Source organism: Malaclemys terrapin, chromosome 1, assembly GCF_027887155.1.
Source record: "Malaclemys terrapin pileata isolate rMalTer1 chromosome 1, rMalTer1.hap1, whole genome shotgun sequence".
NCBI classification, from domain to species: Eukaryota; Metazoa; Chordata; order Testudines; family Emydidae; genus Malaclemys; species Malaclemys terrapin.
In genome coordinates, this window is record NC_071505.1 from 4,671,884 (window position 1) to 4,691,954 (window position 20,071).

Here is a 20,071-nt window from a genome sequence, read left to right on the forward strand (position 1 = left end):
GCACAGGTGGCCAGCAGGGCCCAGTGCGTCCTTCATGGTAACAGCCCCAGGGCTGGGGGCAGGTGGACAGTGGGTGACTTTATTGTAGGCCGTGCCAGGCTGGGCTGCACGTGGGCAGAGCCATTGCATAGCCCTGCGGGGTCCTCTCCAGGGCCCCCCGCAGTGCCGGGGGGCTCCACTGCCCAGCCAGTGCCACCATCCACTGGGGCTCTGCCCACTGTCCTCACCTGCAGCCCCTCGCCCTCTTGGTGGGGACCCTTCCGAGAGCGAACATGGAGGGAAGGGGGCCTGAGCCCCACAGCACCCCTGAGCCCTCTCTCCAGCCCCTGGGAATGGCCCCTTCCCTGTGCCCCAGCCCCACAGCGCCCCCCATGGTCCGGGCTCGCCAGCCCCACAGCACCAAGCCGGGGGGTTACTAGGGAAGGATGGGCCAGCCCTGCACACACCCGGCCGTGTGGTCTGCCCCACCTCAGTCAACACCCGGAGGGGCTGGGCAGCAGCTGTGGGGCTTGGCCCTGGGGCCTGCAGCGGGCGCTGGGGGGTGTTTCTGGCTCCCTGGACTCCCCAGGCTCGGAGCTCTGGCACTGCTCTCGGGGGGCCCCGACGGGACCCTGGGGCAGTGTGACACCCCTCAGGGCGCGCGCTCACCAGGGCAAGCCCCCTTGGCTACAGTGCTTCCTGGGTCTGACCTCGGAGCATTCAGCCCCCCGTCCATGCTCCCCACAGTGAGGACTCCTGGGGCAGCCTCACCCGCCCCCAACGGGGCCCTGCACCCCCCCTCCACAGCCAGCACTGACGCCCAGCCAGCGTGGGACACAGGAGGTTTATTAGTGGTTGGGAACACAGCGTAGAACAGAGCTTGTTAGCACAGAAAGCAGGAAGTTACAGCAAAGTCCATCTTGGGGAGGACCAGAGGCCTGGGCTCTCCCCGAGTCCCAAACCCGGAGTGTCCTGCAGCCAACAGTCTGCCCCCCGCCCCAGTCATGCCCAGTTTCCCCTCCTCCGTCCTCTGTTGTCTTTCCGGCAAAACCAGTCACCTGGGCACCGCTGGGCCAGCTGGCTTCTTGCCCCAGCTGTCAGCTGCTAAGTTACAGAATTTCTGTCCTGAGTCCCACCACCTCGGTAATGGTGCCGCACACTGGGGAAACTGAGGCACACACTATTCATACAACACACTATGCAAATCCCCCACTTCATCCCAGGCTGCGCGCTGGTGGCCCCCTGGCCAATGCCCGGCTGGGAGTGAGGGGAGGGGGCTGCCTGTTTCCGGGTGCCCACCCCCGCTCAGGCCTGCCCAGCCCGGCTCAGGTCGCTGCTGTCCTCACCCGGCGCCACCAGCGGCTCCAAGAGCTCCTGGAAACTCAGCGTGTTCCTGCAGAGAGACCAGCGTGGGTCAGTGTGGGGCCGGAGAGCCTGGCCCGAGCTTGGGCCAGCATGGGGGAGGGGCAGCCAGCCCTGGGGGAGCAGTTTAATGGGGGGTTGTGGTCGGACAGTCTGGGCCACCCTGGGGCCAGAATGAGCCTGGGGGGAAGCGGGCAGGACGGCCAGCACGGGAGTGGGATGGCCCAGGCCAGAGCTGGGGGTCCCGACCCCCTCCCCATGCTCCCCCTACCCCCAGGCTGAGATGCCGGGGCGGGGCAGGGACCCCCAGCCCTGCCTCGGAGCAGCCAGTGGGCTGGAGCGAGAGCCAAGACACCAGGGCACCCCCGGCAGCTGGCTCCCCGGCCCTGCGCTGCAGGACTGCTCCTCTGGCCCCCCCCGGCCGGCCCCCCCAGCCGCGCCGCTCCCCACGGACACCTGCCTGTGGCGCCTGGCCTGCAGGCCGTGCGTCCGCTCCCGCTTCACCTGCTCCAGGTGGTGCTTCAGCGCCTCCCTCTGCTGCGCCCGGGCCTCCTGCCAGGGGAACCGGCCATGCTGAGCCAACGCTGCCCGGGCTGGCCCCGGGCTCCTGCCCCGCCCAGCCTGCCCCCCAGGCACCGCCAGCCGCCTGTGGGGGCACTTCTCCGGCCGGCCAAGGGCCTCAAGCGTGGGGGAGCAGAGCCCCAGAGAGTGCGGGGCAGGGGGGCAGGCCACCTCCGTGAGCCCCAGGCAGCGCCCTGCCCCGTCCCAGCAGCCCCTGCCCCACCTAGGGAGGTGCCAACTCTGCTGGTGCATCTGTGCCCTGTCCCCTGCCCCCCATGCCGGGCTGGATCCCACCCCAGGGGCAACAGCCTCCTACTGCTCCCACCCCCCATCATCCCCTTGGGCAACTGCCTTCCCCTGCCCCCCATGCTGGGTTGGATCCCTCCGCCCACCCCCTGCTGAGCACCTCCCCCCGGCCCCATGCCGGGCGGGACCCCCCTTGGGCAGCAGACGGGCCCTTGCCTGCAGCTGAGGCTCCACAGGGGGCTGGGGTCTCCCCGGAAGAGTCTCCACTGACCGGTGCCTGGTGATGGACAGTCGCTCCTGGAACTGGGGGGAGAAGGGGGAGGCGGCTTGAACCCGAGCCCGAGAGAGACCGGAGAGGGGCTGCGCTGGGGGCACGTGGTGAGGGCCCACCCTGCTGGGTGAGGTGTGTCCCCTTCTCCAGGCGCACAGCGCAGCCTGGGGCGCTCCTGGGGCCTGGCAGGGGACCGGAGCCACCATGGGGCTGGAGAATGCCCAGAGGCCAGGGTGGGACCCAGCCGTCCCCCAGCTCTGGACAGGCCAGGGCAGAGGGCGCAGCGCCGGGTGGGGTGCCAGCCTGCCGCAGAGTCACACCCCTGCCTGGCCCAGTCTGTGCCTCGAGGATCCCGTCCCACCCCCAGGGCAGTGCCAGGGGGCAGCTGGGCTCTCTGACCCCCACGCCGCAGGGGCCGGGCCCAGAATGGAGTGATACACCCCAGCCTCACCCCCAGGGGGTACCCTGGGCAGGACACCCCCTGCCCCCCACCAGCAGGGCCCAGCCCCCCCACCTCACCCGCAGCAGCTGCCGCTCCTTGTCGCGCCGGTGCCTGCGCCCCCCCTCCAGCTGCAGCTCCGCCAGCCTGCACACGGCCTCCTGCTGCTCCCTCCTGGAGGGGCGGATAAAGGCCTTCTCCCGGCGCAGGGGGCTGCCCCGCAGCTGGCCCCACGGGGCGGGCAGGCTGGGCTGCAATGGCACCGGAGGTGTTAGGGAGGCAGGGGGCCTGGCCAGCTGTGCGAGACACCCCCACCATGTGCCTCTCCCCCCACGGGTGACCCCTGAGCGCGGCCCAACCCCCAATCCCCAGGGCTTCCCAGGCCGCACCCCCCCCAGGGCCCCATCCTGCCCATGAGTCTGTGCAGCCGGCACCGTGACAGGCACCACACTAACCCCACAGTGCCCGGGCCAGGGAAGATGGGCATTCTGGCTGGCACCAAGCCATGGTCCAGCTGTGACTCTACGGGGCTGGGATGCGGTTAGTGGGCATAGGACAGGCCCATGCCAGGGTCATCTGGGGGGTGGCACCTGGGCCCTGTCCGCTCTGAGCTGGGACACCCCCGCTCCCAGGGGTGAGAAGCAGCACTGTTCGCTCCCCAACTGGCAGTGCCCGCTCTGGTGGGGGGCAGCTGCATACCCCTCTTGTCTCCAGGGCAGGCTCCCGGCACTCGGTGCCCCAGTCTGCTCCCCTCAGGTCGGGGGGCTCCAGGCATGGGGGGCAGGGCTGCGGCGCTGTGGGGATCACCAGATCCCTGAGCAGGTTTCCCACCCCAGCCACCAACCCCCTCTCCTGCCTGGCATGGGGGCCCCCCAGCCCATGGCAAAGGCCACACCCCCTCCCCACCATGGGCCCCGCCTCCATCCCCTGCCCCCGGGCTGCCCTCCCTGCTACCCCTCCTTACCCAGCAATGCCCCATGGCTTCTCCTCCACACTCGCCGTGCTGGACCCCCCAGCCGGGGCTCGCCCCACAGCCTCCAGCGCCGAGGGCTGCCTGGTCCCACGCTGGGGTATCCCTGGGGCTCTGGCCAGGACGCCCGGGGCTGGGTGGGGAAGGCCCAGTGGCTTCCGCTGGCTCCAGGAGCTGACGGGCCTGTGGCCCCCGCTGGGCAGCACCCTGGGCTGGCAGCGCCTCCCCGCCCCACTGCACAGGTTCCTGCGGCTGAAACACCCCCTGGTTCCCGTGCCGGGCTCGCTGGGCCTGCAGCTCCTGGGGCCCACAATCCGCAGGCTCCCTCTGCAGCGTCCCCTGGCCCCGCCAGGGCTCCAGCGCCATCGGGGCAGGGCCCTGGGGCTCCGCTGCCTCCAGTTCCTCCAGCGGCTCAGCAACCTCCGGCTCCTTCATCTCCACGGGCTCCGCGGCTCCCGGATCCCTCGGCAGCACCCCACAGGGCAGCAGGGCTGCTGGAGCCCTCCGCGGGGTGTCCCTGAGCTGGAGCGTCACTGGCCCTCTCGCCCCCTGGGCCGCCAGCTCCCTTCGTTCCAGGGGCTCCAGCACCCGCTGCCGGGACCCCCGGGGCTCCTCACCCTCCGGCTCCTGCTGCTGGGACCCCCGGGGCCCCTCAGTCTCTGGCTCCCGCTGCTGGGACCCCCGGGGCCCCTCGGTCTCTGGCTCCCGCTGCGGGGACCTCCGGGGCCCCTCAGTCTCCGACTTCTGCTGCAGGGACCCCCAGGGCCCCTCAGTCTCCGACTCCCGCTGCGGGGACCCCCGGGGCCCCTCAGTCTCTGGCTCCCGCTGCTGGGACCCCCGGGGCCCCTCGGTCTCTGGCTCCTGCTGCGGGGCCCCCTGCGGCCCCTCATGGTCCAGCTTCCGCTGCAGGGACACCCGGGGCTCCTCACACTCCAGTTCCTGCTGCAGGGACCCCCGGGGCTCCTTGGTCTCCGGCTCCCACTGCAGGGACACCTGGGGCTCCTCACACTCCGGCTCCCGCTGCAGGGATACCCGGGGCTCCTTGGTCTCCGGCTCCCGCTGCGGGGACCCCCGGGGCTCCTCACACTCCGGCTCCTGCTGCAGGGACCCCCGGGGCTCCTTGGTCTCCGGCTCCCGCTGCGGGGACACGTGGGGCTCCTCACCCTCTGGCTCCCACTGCGGGGACACCCGGGGCTCCTCACACTCTGGCTCCCGCTGCAGGGACACCCGGGGCTCCTCGGTCTCCGGCTCCCGCTGTGGGGACATCCGGGGCTCCTCGGTCTCCGGCTCCCCCTGCAGGGACCCCCGGGTCCCCTCACACTCCGGCTCCCCCTGCGGGGACCCCCAGGGCTCCTCACACTCCGGCTCCCCCTGCGGGGACATCTGGGGCTCCTCACGCTCTGGCTCCCCCTGCGGGGACCCCCGGGGCTCCTCACGCTCCAGCTCCCGCTGTGGGGACACCCGGGGCCCCTCACACTCCGGCTCCCCCTGCGGGGACCCCCGGGGCCCCTCACACTCCGGCTCCCGCTGCCGGGACACCCGGGGCCCCTCACACTCCGGCTCCCCCTGCGGGGACCCCCGGGGCTCCTCACGCTCCGGCTCCCGCTGTGGGGACACCCGGGGCCCCTCACACTCTGGCTCCCGCTGCCGGGACACGCGGGGCTCCTCACACTCCGGCTCCCCCTGTGGGGACCCCCGGGGCTCCTCAGTCTCTGGCTCCCGGGGATCCAGCGGAGCTCCCCAAGGCTGGGCTGCCTCTGGTCCTATCAGTGCCTGGGGCAGAGGAACCTGGGGACCGCCAAGTTCCCGGGGCCCAAGAGTCTCTGTCAGCAGCGCTCCCCGGGGCTGACAGGCCCCTGGTCCCCATCCCTTGAGCTCAGGGACCTGGGGAGCCTCTTGTCCCTTCAGCTCCTGGAGCAGTCGACTTTCCCGGGGCTGGAGTGGCCCCAGTGGCGTTTCATGGAGCTGTGGGACCTGTGGCCTGCCCAGCTCCCGGGGCCGGATCACTTCGGGGTCCCCCTGCAGGCGCCCCTGAGGCTGGAGTGGCCCCAGCTTGAGCTGGGGGGCCTCCCCCGGCAGCGTTGGCTGGAGTTGAGGGGCCGGCAGCTCCTCCCTGTGCAGCGTCCCCAGGGTCTGGACGCTCCCTGGCCCCAGCAGCGGGGCTGGTTTCAGCTCCCTCGGTCCCTGGGTATGATCCCCGGGGGGGTCCCTTAGCACAGCTCCCAGGGGCCGAGGGGCTCCTGAGGGCTCCATCAGCTGAACCCCCTGGGTCCCCCACGGCTCTGGCTCGCTCTGGGGAGTGTCCCAGGGTAGAAGGGGCTCTGCCACCCTCAGGCCCTGGTGCACGGGGCCCGCTGTCTCCCTCCCTTCCTGGGCCCTTCCTTGCTCCCTCTGCAGAGATCCCTGAGGCTGAAGGGGATCTGGGGGGCCCCTCACTTCTTGGGGTGCAGGGGCCTGGGGCTCCCGGTGGAGCTGACTGGCCTGCGCCTCCCTCCATCCCTGTGGAGCGCTAAGTTCTGACTGCGGAGCCCCCCGGAGCCGACGGGCCCGCGGCACCTGCTGTCCTTGAGGCTCCCTCAGCAGAACCCCCTGGGGCTGAGGGACCCCCAGGGACTCAGGAGCCTCCAGCTCCCTTTGCAGCCTCCCTGGGGCCTGCCGGGTCTCCAGCTGCCTGTGTGGGGACTCAGGGGGGTCCAGCCCCACCAGCTGCCTGGGCTGAAAGACCAGTGGCTCCCTTTGTTCGGGGGGCTCAAGAGCTGCTGGGTCCCCTTGTGGGGTCCCCTGGGCCTGACGGGGCCCCTGCTCCCCGTGTGGGTGCCCCTGGGGCCCCTGGTCCTGGGACTCGAGGGCCTCGGGCTCCCTCTGTAGCCCCCGCAGGGCCGTCGGCGGAGACCCCCGCAGCTGCCGTGTTTCCGGCTCTCCCCGTTCCTGGGCCCCTGGCGCCGTCTGTGGCGCTTCCTGCGGCTGAAGCGTGTGCAGCTCGTTCTGGGCCGGGATGAGCCGCTGTCCCCTCTGGGGGGGTCCCGGGGCCTCCAGCCGACTCCGCTCATGGGGCTGCAGGGCCCCCGTTTCCCTCTGCGGCAGCTCCCAGGCGGGAAGGGCCCCCGGCTCGCTGCACGGCGTCTCCTGGGGCTTAGATGAGACACAGCCGGGCATTATAGACCCTGTATGGACCCTGAACCCCAGGAGACCCCCCCCAAGGCCCGGTGATAAACCCACTGCCCTGCCTGGGGGGGGGTCTCTTGGGGGGTCTCCCCAGAGCCATGGGGAGCCCTGCCCCAGAGCAGCATGTGGGGGAGGTTCAGGAACGGGAGGGCAGCCGGTGGGTGGGGGCTAGGCTGGACACAGCGCCCCCTAGTGCCTGCCCTGATGGTACCTAGCCAGGACACGGGGTGCAGGCCGGAGCAGGGGCGCCCATGCGAGCTGGATGGGAGCCAGGCAGGCGCTGGGTCCTGTGTCCCAGGGCGGAGCCGGTGGTCGGGGCCGACAGGAGCCTGAGTTCTGCTCCCTGGGCTGGCGTGTTGCCCTGGTCACACGGGTGCTGTCCCGAGCCGCCTGCCCGAAACCAGCTGGGTCACCCTGCGTGGGCATCATGCCAGGCCGGGACATGGCCGCTGGCTCTGCTGCGGGCGACCCCCCCCCGCCCGCCCCACGGCACCCTGGGAATGAGGCTGGAACGCGTCCCATTCACCTGCACACAGCTGGCTCCGGCGCCACCCCGGCCTGCCACCCCTTTGCCCGCTGAGTGCCAGGGGTGCCCCTCGTGGCTCACGCCTTGAGTCCAGCGGGAGCTGGGCCGCGACGCCGCTGGTTCGGGGCCTATCGGGATGGAGGACGCAGCCTGTGATGAAAGGAAATGGGTAGTGAGGGAGCCGGTCACGGGGGCCATATCGCTGCTGTATGGACCGGCAGGAGGGGCAGGGACAGTCATTAGACACCGAGCTGCTCGGGGAGGCAAGGGCTCCATCGCCCCCTCCAGCCCTGAGGGACCCGATGCTTGGAGACAGGGGCTGGGGGGAGTCCCAGCTGAGAGCCGATGGCTGGGTCCCACTAACGGAGCTGGACAGTGGGGGGTGGGTGAGCTGGGGGCCTGGGCCCTTCTAGCCCCAGCTTCATCCGTGCTGTAAAACCCAACCCCCACCTCGTCTCCCTTGGCAGCATGTCCCCCCCTACCCCCCGATTGCCCCCGGAGTGATGGACCCTCATTGCCGAGGCTCTTGGGACCGAACAGTCAGGTGATCGGGGGGGGGGTGTCTTGTCCCCCTGAGCCGACGGGGGGCTGCTCTCTGGGGGCTCGCACCCCCCCCGAATGAGGCAGGGTCCACACCTGGGCTGCCCATTGCCAGCACTGCCAGGCTGCCGACCCGAGAGGGCACGGTGCCCACAGCGGGTATAACTGTGCAGGTTCATCTGGGCATTCCCCCCCCCCATGGCCTCGCTGCCCCCCATTAGCTGCTGAGGGGCTCTACTCGTGGGGCTAGGGGACAGCCAAGTGGGGGGGCCAGTGAACCAGCCCATGCCCCAGCCCTGGCTCCGGGGAAGGAAGTCCCAGAGCACGCCGGCCCCACGGGGATCCCTCTGTCACTACCAGCCGGCGCCTGGCGCCACCAGATCTGTCCCCCTTCTCTGGGCATGCGGGGCCATGGCACAGGGGCAGCGTGATCCACCAGCGGCTCCGCAGGCCAGGCATGGCCCAACGCCCCCTGCCTGGCACGGCCACTGGATCTTCCCCACAGCAGCTCCCACCCCCCACCCCGTGGCTCTGCGACCATCCCAGCCCCCCCATGGCATGGCACTGTGCCCAGCCTGCCCCATGGCACCGCACTGTGCCCAGCCCCCCCGCATGGCACCGCACTGTGCCCAGGACCCCCTGGCACAGCACGTGGCTGTGAGGTGCCCAGCACACACTGCCCGGAGCCCCGTGGCCGTGCAAGGTGCTGGTCCTGCCCCCCACGGGCCACACCACATCCAGCCGCGCAGCCAGACCAACGGCCCAGCGGCTCAAGTGGCAGAGCCTGGCACCAAGGCAGTTCCTCAGTGCCAGGCCGGCCCAGGGAGCTGGGCCGGGCTCACACCTGAGGATGGAGCAAGAACCAGGAGGCGCTGGTGCAACCCGGGTCACAGGCCTGCAGCCACCCTGGCACCAGACATCGCTACTTCCCTGGGGCCACCACCTCCCTGGGCCGTGCCCCACACCAGTGTGCCCGCTCCCTGTGCCCCCCCAGCCCCAGCCGTGCCCCCAGCCCCTCCCTCGGCCGCGCCCGCTCACCGTGCCCATCAGCCCCTCGATGGCGTCACTCAGCTCAGCCTCCTGTGTGTGCTTTAACTCCCACAGGCTGGCACCAGCGCTGTCCTGCCACGTGGCCTCCGCCTGCCCGCTCGCCTCCAGCCGCCATCTGCGGGGGCCGGTTTCCCGCGGGGGGGCAGGAAGGGCCCCAAAGCCTCCTGCAGGGGAAGAGCAGAGTCACCTGCAGAGGAGAGGGCGAGAGCCGGGCCTGGGCGCGAACCGGAGCTAGGAGAACACACGGGGGGGCTGGCGTGTTGGGGCTCCAGGGGCTGGAACTGGAAGTGGGTTGGGAGCGTAGTTCGAAGCCCCCGGCAGGGGCGGGAAACTGAACGGGCTGCAGCCAGTGGCCCGGAAGGACGGTGCCATGCTGCTGCGTTCCTGCCTGTACCCACCGGCTGCACTGGCTCAGGACGACCCACACGCATTGTCGCCTCCGGGGGCTGCGCTGACCGGACAGGGACATCCCGGCCTCTTCTGGGTCTGCCACGGCCCATCCCCGGGGCACTGGCCTGGCACCTGCTGCGGCGTTCGCACACACTTGCTGGCACAGGGCTGCTCACAGTCCTGGGCACACCCAGGACCTTTCCTTAGGCTTTAGGGGGCCCTACGCTGGATTATTAGACTGGTGCCCCTGTGCCCCACAGCAGCCCTGGCTCGCAGCCCAGAGTCACCATTCCCCACAGAGCCCCCTGGACCCTCTGCCTCACGCACAATGCACCGCGCCGGCGCATCCTGCCTAAGGACACTGCAGTGCGTGCTGGGTGTGTGGGAGCCGACCCGCTCTGACCCGCGGTCATGGGTAGGGGGTGAAGCTGCCACTTGGGGAGGCCAGCGCCCCAGCTCACCTCTTCTGCCTGTGGCCCCGCCCATAATCCACCCAGGCCCCGCCCCTACTCCACCCAGGCCACGCCCTCTCCCCACTGTCTCCCTCCTCCACCCTGCTCACCCCCTTCCAGCCAAATCCCTGAACCCAAATGAAGCAAATGACATTTGAAAACCCCCACTCTTTTGCAATTTCTTTCTAAAGAAAATGGGGCCTGTTTTCCACTGCATGCCAGAAGGTGAAGACTGGACATGCGGAAAGTAGCGAATTAAAAGCACTAAACTTGGGAATAAAAAATGTCAGTCCTGGGTTTTTTCATCTGCCCTGAAGTTTGTCAGAGATTTATCTGCAAAAACTTTGTGTTAAGGGCGAGTCAGCTGTCCTGAATACAACATTAACTATTCTGGAATACCTGATGCAGCTCTTCTCTGTTTTACATTTTCTCAATCAGTATTTCTGAGCCGATTTTATATTTGAAACGTGCGCATAGGCCTTCAGACAGTAATCCGGCCAGATTACTGCATATTTAACTCACGGAACCAAAGACATTCTTTTAAATCAACCAGTCACAGAGGTTTCGTGCGTTCAGCACAATGTTCATTGCCTTTAGAAAAAGTGAACACTAATTTACTGTGTGATCTCCATAACAAGAGACATGTTTATGACATTTCACCAACTTTCAAAAAGATGTTTCCAAAGATTGTAGGCGTAACTGAGGATTTGCTATCCTACCAGGTACTGATTGTGCTGGAGGGTTCGCTTAAAACTAGTTCATCGGCTAGTCAGAAGTACAGAAAGGGAGACTCGTCTGGCAGGAAAGGGGTGTTGTCCCATTAAGGGCTCTCTCTCTTCAAGGATTTTTTAGAGACGTGGTTTTATCACCTTCACCAACTCACGATTGAAATATTTTTAGAGCAAATTTTACACGAAGGTCCTGTAGACTGACATGTTCGGAGGAAATGTGACAGTGACGCACAACTGGTTTTGTCAGTCAGTTCAGAAACTGACAGTGGATCCCTGGGGGTTGGCAGATGCCTGTGAAACGGCTCCATTACCCCTTGACCGGCTCGTTAACAGTTCTGGTGGCCGGAGGCTTTTGCACTTTTCAGTTACTAGATCCCTCCGGAGGAACATCCCCAGGCTGCAGCTGTGGGAGCTGCAGGAAGGGTCAGAACAGGGATAGGAAGAGGCGGCGGGTGGACACTAAGACCCAGGGGTGTCCCAAATTTTCAGGTGCCCTAGGTAGCCGTATGCCTAAGGATGGTCCTGGGCACACCCTTCCGCCCCAGCTCCGGGGATCCCTCGCGGCACCGGCAGTAGTAGAGCTTTTACCCGCACAGCTCCCGGCCAGCAGAGGGTGCCGGGCAGAGCCTGAGTCGATGAGCCGCTCCCGGCGCTGAGACCAGCACAGCCCCCTCCCCGACGTACCTGCTGCCTGCCTGGCCGCCTCGCCCAGGGGCCCCCCCGCAGCGGCCACCTCCTCCAGGGCACAGCAGAGCAGGGGCTGGCGCGGACAGGCTTGGGCTGCAGGTGGCTGCAGGCCAGCCAGGCGTGCCTGCCATGGGAAGACAAGAGGGGGTAGAGCGGGCCCAGTGGGGCTGCCCTGCCCAGATCACGGTGCCAGGCAGAGCAGCAAGGGGGGCCCCACCTGGACCCAGGAGAGCCTCTGACAGCAAGACAGGGCCCAGGGCAGTCACAGGGGGGTGGGGGGGGCAGATCTTCAGGCTGTGGCTGGACCCCCGCCCGGCTCCTACCTGTGCAGCTCCACTCCACAGAGCCTCTGCCGCGCCCGTCCAGCTGGGCACTGCTCGCTGCCCCGCCACCAGCCTGGGCCCGGCCAGCGCCTCCTGCCACAACGCCACCGGGACGGGCTCCGAGTCCCAGATCCTGTCCAAGGAGGGGCCAGGTGAGGTGCTCTGTCCCGCCCGGCCTGGTCCCGCAGGGAGCGCTGGGGTGCAGCAGTGCCATGGGGCCTGGGGGGCAGTGAGAGCGCCAGCCGGAGAAGAGGGGGCGATACAGCAGGGCCAGGAGTCTCCCCCAGTGAAAGGCAGCTCTGGAGCTCTGCACGACTGCTTCCCCCTCCCTGTGGGGGTGCCCCCCAGCACTGTGACTGCTGCCTGGAAGGAGGCGTGGGACTGGACCCACCCCGCCCGGCCATGGGGCTGGAGAAGACGCAGAGAAGCCTCTAGGTTGCTACTGAAAGAACAGACCCACAGTCGACCAGGGCACCGGGGCACCCCCAGAGCAGAGCGTGGCCTCCTGTGGGGCCAGTGCCCCACAGACGCCCTGCCCGGGGTCAGGCCCACGGGCCCATCTGGCCCCGTGTCCCGCCCCCTGCCCTGGATCGGGCCTATCCAGCCTGGCTTCCTCCCCCCTGGCCTGGATCGTGCCCGTCTGGCCTGGCTCCCACGCCATTGTGGGTTCCCCTGGGCCCTGGCTTGGTGCCAGGGGCTCCGGGGCCGAGAAGGTGCTGGTGTCCGGGGGCCCGGCTTCCTGCAGGCAGCGCAGGGCCGTCTCGTGTGCCTGGGGATGGGGAGCTGGGGGTGGGGCTTCACCCCGGACCCCCCGACATGTCCCACCATGGCACATCCCGGGTTACCATGGGGCAGGGGCAGGTCGGCGATGCCCCTCCCCCCCACCCTGGGCTGCCCCCCTGGCTGTACCTGGCTCAGGGCCTGGGGGGCACCGTGCTGGTAGACATGGGTGAGGGGAGGGCCGCAGTGCCGGGGCCAGGGGTCAGACGTACCCATCCAGGACCTGCCAGTGCCGGCGCATTGCCCAGGGCCACAGAAGGCTGCTGTCCTCAGTGCCCGCGCCCTGCAGGGAGAGAAGGTGACTGGTGAGTGTCTGGCAGGGGGCACAGAGGGGGCACAGAGGGGGCTCTCCAGGGATGAACCCCCCCATGGCACAGCTGGCTCTGGGTCCTGGCTCTCATGCAGACCAGGCATGCGGTGAGTTCATGGGGTCTCAGCCTGGAGGCCAGGCATCCCCGGTATCCCCTGGGCATCATTCTCAGGGTGAACGGGTCCCGGAGCCACAGCTACCCTGCCTTAGAGCAGCTGGCAGCCCACGCAGGGCTGTGGAGGGGCTGGCAGCCGTGGGATGAGGCCCCATGACCCAGTGGCCCAGCCAGTGAGGCTGAATGCCAGTTTGGGGGCGGGGGGTCCTGACTGCCCCAGGGGAAGCCCTGGGCACCCGCTGGCGATGCACTCTCCCTTGGCCCCCTGGCAGCGCCCGCTCCTTACCGTCCCGCCGGGGCAGCCTGTCTCCGGCTCCACTCGGCGTCTCTGCCCGGAGGCCCAGGCCAGCTCTGGGTGTGGCTGAGGGGCTGCAGAGAGCCAGGCCTTGGGGAGAGGAGACAGACGGGGGGGTCAGTGCCAGGCCCCCACCCAGCCCTATGTCCACTGCCCCCTCAGCCTGCTCCTGCACTCAGTCCAGCCCCCCGGCTCCATTGCTGCCCTTGGCCGCCCCTCCCCAGATTGCAGTTCAACGCCTGGCCAGGCGGGGGCACTGGCAGACTCACTGCTAGCAGCGGAGCAGAGAATAGAACCCAGGAGTCCTGGCTCCCAGCCCCCCCACCTCCGTGCTCTGCCCACTAGTCCCCCCTTCCCCACAGCCCTGGGTACCTCTATGTCTTGCCAGGCCAGGCCTTGCCTGTGTTCCCGCAGGAAGCTGTGCCAGGCCTGCCCGCTGGCGCTCGTTCCTGGCACCTCCCGGAGCAGCAGCTCCGCGTCGCGGGCGGGCAGGCGGCCGTCGCCATCGGAGTCCAGCAGCTGGAAGTCCCAGTAAAGCTGGGGGGGGCCATAAGGGACAAGGCTGAAGTCAAAGGCCCCCCTCCCTCTGGCTCGCTGGCACAGTAGTGGGCTGTTATCCCAGCATGGTGGGCAACGGGCTCTGCCCTGGGTCACATCAACGGTAGTTCCCCCTTGCCCCTGTGCCGAGTCGGGCTGTCGTGGGTGGGGGAGATGTGGGGCCCCTGGGGAGATGAGGCCAAGGGGTCATGTCAGCCTGGATCCAAGGCCCCCATCAGCTGCAGATGCCCGTGGGGTGTCTGCAGAGGGCAGATGGGTGGGGAGACGCTGCGGAGCCGGGGAGCCAAGCCGGAGGGGGGAGCATAGGGGGCAGATGGTAGGGGGCAGGATGTAGATGAGGCGGGGGTGGGGGGAAGAGATGCTACAGCTCAACTCTGAGCGCCACCGAGCGAGCGCAGGGCGGCAGCCAGGGGGCGAACGTGGCTGGACCCCCAGAGCCACGGGAGCCCAGCGCTCAGCCCCTCTGCCACACAGGGCGGGCCCTGTGATGGGGGCATTTCCTCCCAGCCACTGGTGGGGCGGGCGCTGGCTAGGACCTGGACAGGCCACGTGGTGACAGGCGCTGCCACAGGGGGACACTAGAGAGCCAGGGGCTGCCCCCTTCCCTGGGGTCTGGCTGCTCCATGGGTCACAGCCCTGCCTAGATCCCTGCCCCACTCCACAGGGTCTGCCCCAGCCCCACCCCGGCCCAGCTCACCTGTGCCCGTAAGTGATGCCGCCATCCTGCCACCACCAGCGTCTCCAGCAGCATCTCAGTGCAGAAGCTGCCCTGGGGCCCAGCCCCACAGCCCTGGGGGGAGAAGGACTCAGAGGGGTGGGGACTGTGCCAGCAGCAGCCGTCTGCTCCCCAGCATCTGCTGCAGGAGAGCACAGCGGGGGCCCCGGGAGGGGGCATCACGGCAACATGCAAACTGGGCACTGGCAGGCAAGGTCAGCCCCAGGGGGACTGAGTGGGGAACCCAGGGCTGGGGTAGCAGGGGGCTGCAGGTCGGGAGTGAGGGGCACTGGCAGAGCTGGGGGAGGGAAGCCCAGGGCTGGGCTCGCAGGGGGCTGCAGGTCGGGAGTGAGGGGCACTGGCAGAGCTGGGGGTGGGGAGCCCAGGGCTGGGCTCGCAGGGGGCTGCAGGTCGGGAGTGAGGGGCACTGGCAGAGCTCGGGGAGGGAAGCCCAGGGCTGGGCTCGCAGAGGGCTGTGGGTCAGGAGTGAAGGGCACTGGCAGAGCTGGGGCAGGGGGCTGGCAATGGGGCTGCGGGGCCCAGCTCCGGGAGCCAGTCCGGCCCATGGGGGCGAGGGGGAGACCAGCCCCCATGTGGCAGCTGCCCAGATGTGGCAGTGATGGGCGCTGAGAGACGGAGCAGCTGTGCGGGGCCGGTCTCACCTGGCGTGTGGCCCCTGGCCTCTGGGCCCCCCGCGGGTGGAGGCCACGCAGCTCCTGTAGGCTTGGGGCCCCCTGGGGCACTGGGTCCATCTCGGGCAGCTGGTGGTCAGCCGGCCTGCGGGGGAGGTGGTGATCAGCCAGGACCCTGCCCCCCCCCCATGGCACCTGCCGCAGGGCACCCCCACAGCTCCCTGGCATCGGGCCCCAGGACTCCCCCCCATGTCTGGCGCTGCTGGTTTGATCCCAGTGATGGGGTCCCCCTGGCACCGTGGCCCCCGGGGGCTCAAAGCCTGGCGGTAGCTGGGCAGCCCACACCGGGCCCACAGACGGGTAGCTTGGGGGGAGGCCGGACCAACCCAGGGAGGGCCCCGCAGGGTGCAGGTGCTGGGAGCCTGGCCCGGGCTGGCAGTGGGCTGACGCCCCCTGAGCGGGCAGTGCCTGTGCCCCCAGCCTGCAGTGATGCCCCGCAGATGCTCACGAGGGGCGGCCGAGAGGCTTCAGCCCTGAGCAGATGCAGGTGCCTGTCATGCTGCCCTGCGCCCATCACGCCAGCCTCTGGGCCATGCCTGGGGGCAGCTGGTGCCCGGGGGGATCGTACCTGGTGGTGGCTGTGTCGAGCGCCCGGCTCCCTGGCTGCTGGCAGCTCCTCAATTATACATGGGCAGCAGGTGTCGGGTTCGGGACATCTGAGCTGCTGGGGGGGTTGGGCTGGGGGGGGCAGCTCCCTCCCGTGCCCAGGGCTCTGCCAGGTGCCCCACCGCAGTGGGCAGCCTGTGGTGCTGGGGGGTGCCAGCCCCAGCTGCCTGGTGAGCGTCTCTGGGGCTGGGCGCTGCAACGGCCTGACTGACCCAGCGTGACGGGTGCAGCTTGGCACAGCTCTGCCGCTCCTCCCCCGGCGCATGGCCTGCTGCCCCTGGCGCCAGGCCTTTTGCCGAGGGTCCCTGGCTGAGCTCCTGGCATCAGGGCAGAATGGCCCATATGGCTGGGGAGGGGATGAAGGGAACCCGCCCCTCCCCCACCCATCAGGGCATTTCGTCAAGGACCCTTCAGGGAGAAATAACACAGGATTTCTATAGCAGCAGCCAGCCCCAGTGACCTCCCAGAGCTGGGCAGAGAACCCAGGAGTCCTGGTGCCCAGCCCCACCCCCCTCTAACCGCCGCTCTCCCCTCCCAGAGCTGGGCAGAGAACCCAGGAGTCCTGGCACCCAGCCCCACTGTGATGAAGTGGGGCTGTTCTTAATGTTCCCTCTTAATGTTGAGGGGAGGGATAGCTCAGGGGTTTGAGCATTGGCCTGTTAAACCCAGGGTTGTGAGTTCAGTCCTTGAGGGGGCCTCTTAGGGATCTGGGGCAAAATCAGTACTTGGTCCTGCCTAGTGAAGGCAGGGGGCTGGACTCAGTGACCTTTTAGGGTCCCTTCCAGTTCTAGGAGATGGGATATCTCCATTAATTAAAAAAAAATTAATTTAATACTGTGTGGGTGCCTCAGTTTCCCTTGTGCATTTCTTAAGTCTCTAGGTGGTGGGATAAAGGCCAGTGCACATAAATGGCCGACACTCTGTCTCCTGGCAACTAATGGCCCAGGCCCGGGCCCTTCCCCCCTTCAAGGGGATAGCTAAAGGTGTTGGAGAACAAAGAGATCAGGTGACTTCCTGGCCCCGGAAAGAGACAAAGACCAGAGAGGAGGGGCTGGAGGGGGTTTCAGTTTGGAGTTGGCTGGGGACTAGGAGCGAGGGCAGATGGGGGGTGTCTGGCTCACTGCCCCCCAAAATGGACCCAGCTGAGGGGTCCTGTTCTCTGTACCTACAAGCTCTGTTTTAGACCGTGTTCCTGTCGTCTAATAAACCTCCTGTTTTACTGGCTGGCTAAGAGTCCCGTCTGACTGCGGAGTTGGGGGGCAGGACCTCTGGCTGCCCCAGGACCCCGCCCGGGCGGACTCGCTGTGGGAAGTGCACGGAGGGGCAGAGGATGCTGAATGCTCCGAGGTCAGACCCAGGAAGGGCGAAGCTGTGGAGCCAGTCTGCTCCGAGAGAGGAGACTCCCCCAAGTCCTGCCTGGCTTTATGGGGAGCAGTTCCAGAGCATCGCCCGGGGACTCTGTGACCCCCCCCCCCATGGCCCCTCTTCCGTCCCAGAGCCGGGCAGAGAACCCAGGAGTCCTGGCTCCGGCGGCCCACACTGTGGGAGATCAAGTCCCATTCTCTGCGGATCTCCCTCTGAGCTGGACTCTCCTTTGCCGGAGTGGGGCACTGGCTGATGGCAGCGTCGTTCCGAGGGGCTGGCGCTGGGGCTCTGTGCCAGCTGCAGGAAGCCTCCCCTCGGAGCATCACTGGAACCCCAGGGGGATGGAGAGAAATGGGGGGAAGTTATAGAGCCAGTGACAAGCTGCCATCTGGGGAGAGGGAGCTCCGCAGGGTGCCAGGCAGGCACCACTAGTGATTTCACAGCAGCAGGGCCCAGGGGCATGGGCGGGGCAGGGCGCAGTGCCCTGGGAGATGACCCGCTGGCACCTGGTGAGGATCTGGAGGACACCTGGGAAGGGGCATAACCAGAACGTGGCCCCTGGTGCCCAGAGCACTGCGGGGGGTGGGAATCTCTGCCCACAGCAGAGCACCCACTGCGATATGGATGGACATGGCTGGCACCTGGCCAGGGAGCTGCACCGCAACCCTTGGGGGCCAGGCGGGCAGCAGGGAGCCACGGCTGCCAATGCACCCCTGGCAGGCGCCCGGCCGGGGCCACACACTGCCACGAGCTAGCTGCCCACGCTGGGTCATGGGCCACAGGCCCCCACTGGCAAGAAGCCGCTGCCCAAGGACCAGACGCTTGCCCGTGGTTACCACTTTTATTGCCGTGGGCACGGGGGCGGGTGAGGCCTGGCTCAGCCCCCACCACACTAATAAATACACCTGCCCGCGTCCAGCCAAAGGGGGCACCGCCCCTGGTGCCTTGCCCCAAGGCCAGAGGGACGGCCAGCCCATCTGTGCCAGGACTCAGCACCCGTGTGACTGGCTCATGGCACCCACGTTGCCCCCCGGCACACAGCTCAGCCATTGGGTGCTGGGCAGGGTGGATCCAGATGGGGGGACTCCATGCCAGCCTGCGTGCCCAGCAACAATAGTGCCAGGGCACTGTTACCCCAGGGGGCGTCGGAGATAGAACCCAGGAGACCGGGCTCCCCACTCTGTGCCGCTGGGTTGAGGAGAGGGCCCGGAAGCCATTGCAGTGGACGTGTGGGTGCAGTGCCCTCCCAGCCTGGCACCCTGCCCCTCCCGTACTACAGCCACCTCCATGGGCACAGAGCACGGCCTGGGTACGAAGACGGGGAGGGGGTGCCAGACCTGCCCCACACAGAGCCACTGGGGGGGCAGCAGCGCCTGGCATTTCCTGCCCCTCAAGGCGTCTCTGAGCCTGGCTGGGGCAGCCTGGGGTGGAATCCCAGGGGAAAATGGGGGGACAAGGGGGTGGCAGGCCCTTGCCTCCTCCCTGTGGGTGGGGGGGTTTATTGGAGGTGCGGGGCTCGCTGCGGGCCCCACACGGGTACTGCAGGGGTCACATCTAGGGCACCAACTGGGAATGTGGCTGGGCCTGGGGCCATGGTGGAGGGCGTGGGGGGTCACAGGGGCGGAGCGAGGGAGGGTGGCCGGGTCCGGGGCCATGGGGGAGGGCGCGGGGGTCCCTCTGGCTGTCGGAGGGAGGGTGGCCGGGCCTGGGGCCATGGCGGAGGGTGTGGGGGTCCCGGGGGCTGTGGCAGGGAGGGTGGCCGGGCCTGGGGCCATGGCGGAGGGCGTGGGGGTCCCGGGGGCTGTGGCAGGGAGGGTGGCCGGGCCTGGGGACATGGTGGAGGGCGTGGGGGTCCCGGGGGCTGTGGCAGGGAGGGTGGCCGGGCCTGGGGACATGGTGGAGGGCGTGGGGGTCCCGGGGGCTGTGGCAGGGAGGGTGACCGGTCCCGGGTCCATGGCGAAGTGTGTGGGGGTCCCGGGGGCTGTGGCAGGGAGGGTGGCCGGGCCCGGGGCCATGGCGGAGGGCGTCGGGGTTCCAGGGGCAGAGAGAGGGAGGGTGGCCGGGCCCGGGGCCATGGCGGATGGCACGGGCGTCCCGGGGGCTGTGGCAGGGAGGGTGGCCGGGCCTGGGGCCATGGCGGAGGGTGTGGGGGTCCTGGGGGCTGTGGCAGGGAGGGTGGTCGGGCCTGGGGCCATGGAGGAGGGCGTCGGGGTCACAGGGGCAGAGAGAGGGAGGGTGGCCGGGCCTGGGGCCATGGCGGATGGCGCGGGCGTCCCGGGGGCAGGGGCTCCGGGGGCTCAGAGGTTGCCGTAGACGACCTGGGGACAGGCCTCGGGCAGGATGCAGTGGGACTCGTGCTCCACCCGCCCGGCGGGGCACTGGCACCCGGGCACGCAGGGCGTGAAGCAGCGCGACTCGATGGCCCCCAGCGGTGCGTCCTTGTTGTAACACGTCTTGGGGCAGGGCGGGCCGCACTCGTCAAACACGTAGCCCCGGTCCTGGGGGCAGCCGACGGCTGCGGGGAGACGGGGGGGTCAGTGCCAGGGCTCGGGGCGGAGGGAGGCAGTGCTGGGACCTGCCTATCCCCTCACCCCAGGCTCAGCCCTGAGGGTGAGAAGCCAGAACTGCCCCCGCTGCCATGAGGCCAGCCTGAATTTCCTCAGGGGGGTGGGGGCAGTTTCTGTGCCCACATCTGGGCTAGCACAGGGCCTGCCCCCCCAGGTCCTGTCCCCCCCAATGTGAGCCAGCCCAGTTGCCTACCCCCCACAGGGCTCCCCCCCCCGATCTGAGCCTGCCAAGGGCCTGTCCCCCAATGTGAGCCAGGCCAGGGCCTGCTCCCCGCAGGGCTTCCCCCCCCCCCCGATCTGAGCCAGGCCAGGGCCTGCCCCCCACAGGGCTCCCTCCTCCCCCCCCCCGATCTGAGCCAGCCCAGGGCCTGGCCCC

General features: G+C 68.7%; 2 protein-coding genes across 7 annotated transcripts in view; both read right to left on the reverse strand.

Moving 5' to 3' along the window:
- Positions 1–836: 836 nt before the first annotated feature.
- Positions 837–15,217, reverse strand: LOC128830324 (histone-lysine N-methyltransferase 2D-like). Its single transcript, XM_054016143.1, has 14 exons — positions 15,128–15,217; positions 14,448–14,540; positions 13,565–13,729; positions 13,184–13,282; positions 12,685–12,755; positions 11,693–11,825; positions 11,367–11,493; positions 9,098–9,273; positions 7,520–7,669; positions 3,823–6,960; positions 2,939–3,109; positions 2,365–2,451; positions 1,802–1,893; positions 837–1,372 (listed from the first exon to the last, which is right to left on the reverse strand). The coding sequence occupies exons 1-14, from the start codon at positions 15,215–15,217 to the stop codon at positions 1,285–1,287; spliced, it is 4,680 nt and encodes a 1,559-aa protein (XP_053872118.1). The 3' UTR covers positions 837–1,284.
- Positions 15,218–17,954: 2,737 nt separating this feature from the next.
- The window catches only part of KCP (kielin cysteine rich BMP regulator), a 57,194-nt gene continuing 55,077 nt past the window's right edge, over positions 17,955–20,071 (reverse strand). For all 6 annotated transcript variants that reach the window (XM_054012011.1, XM_054012164.1, XM_054012251.1 and 3 more), the window contains one exon: positions 17,955–19,643. In XM_054012011.1, coding sequence (XP_053867986.1) covers positions 19,426–19,643 — 218 coding nt within the window. In that variant the 3' untranslated portion in view covers positions 17,955–19,425. The remainder of the gene's footprint in view (positions 19,644–20,071) is intronic.

What these genes read in the sequence shown, in the direction of transcription:
- LOC128830324 (XM_054016143.1), bottom strand. Translation starts at nt 15,217, where the DNA reads ATGGACCCAGTGCCCCAGGGGGCCCCAAGCCTACAGGAGCTGCGTGGC. An exon ending in GGCATCACTTACGGGCACAG is followed by an intron (nt 13,730 to 14,447) that starts GTGAGCTGGGCC and finishes GGCCCCCCCCAG; the next exon opens with CTTTACTGGGACTTCCAGCT. An exon ending in CCGGAGCCAGCTGTGTGCAG is followed by an intron (nt 6,961 to 7,519) that starts GTGAATGGGACG and finishes GTCTCATCTAAG; the next exon opens with CCCCAGGAGACGCCGTGCAG.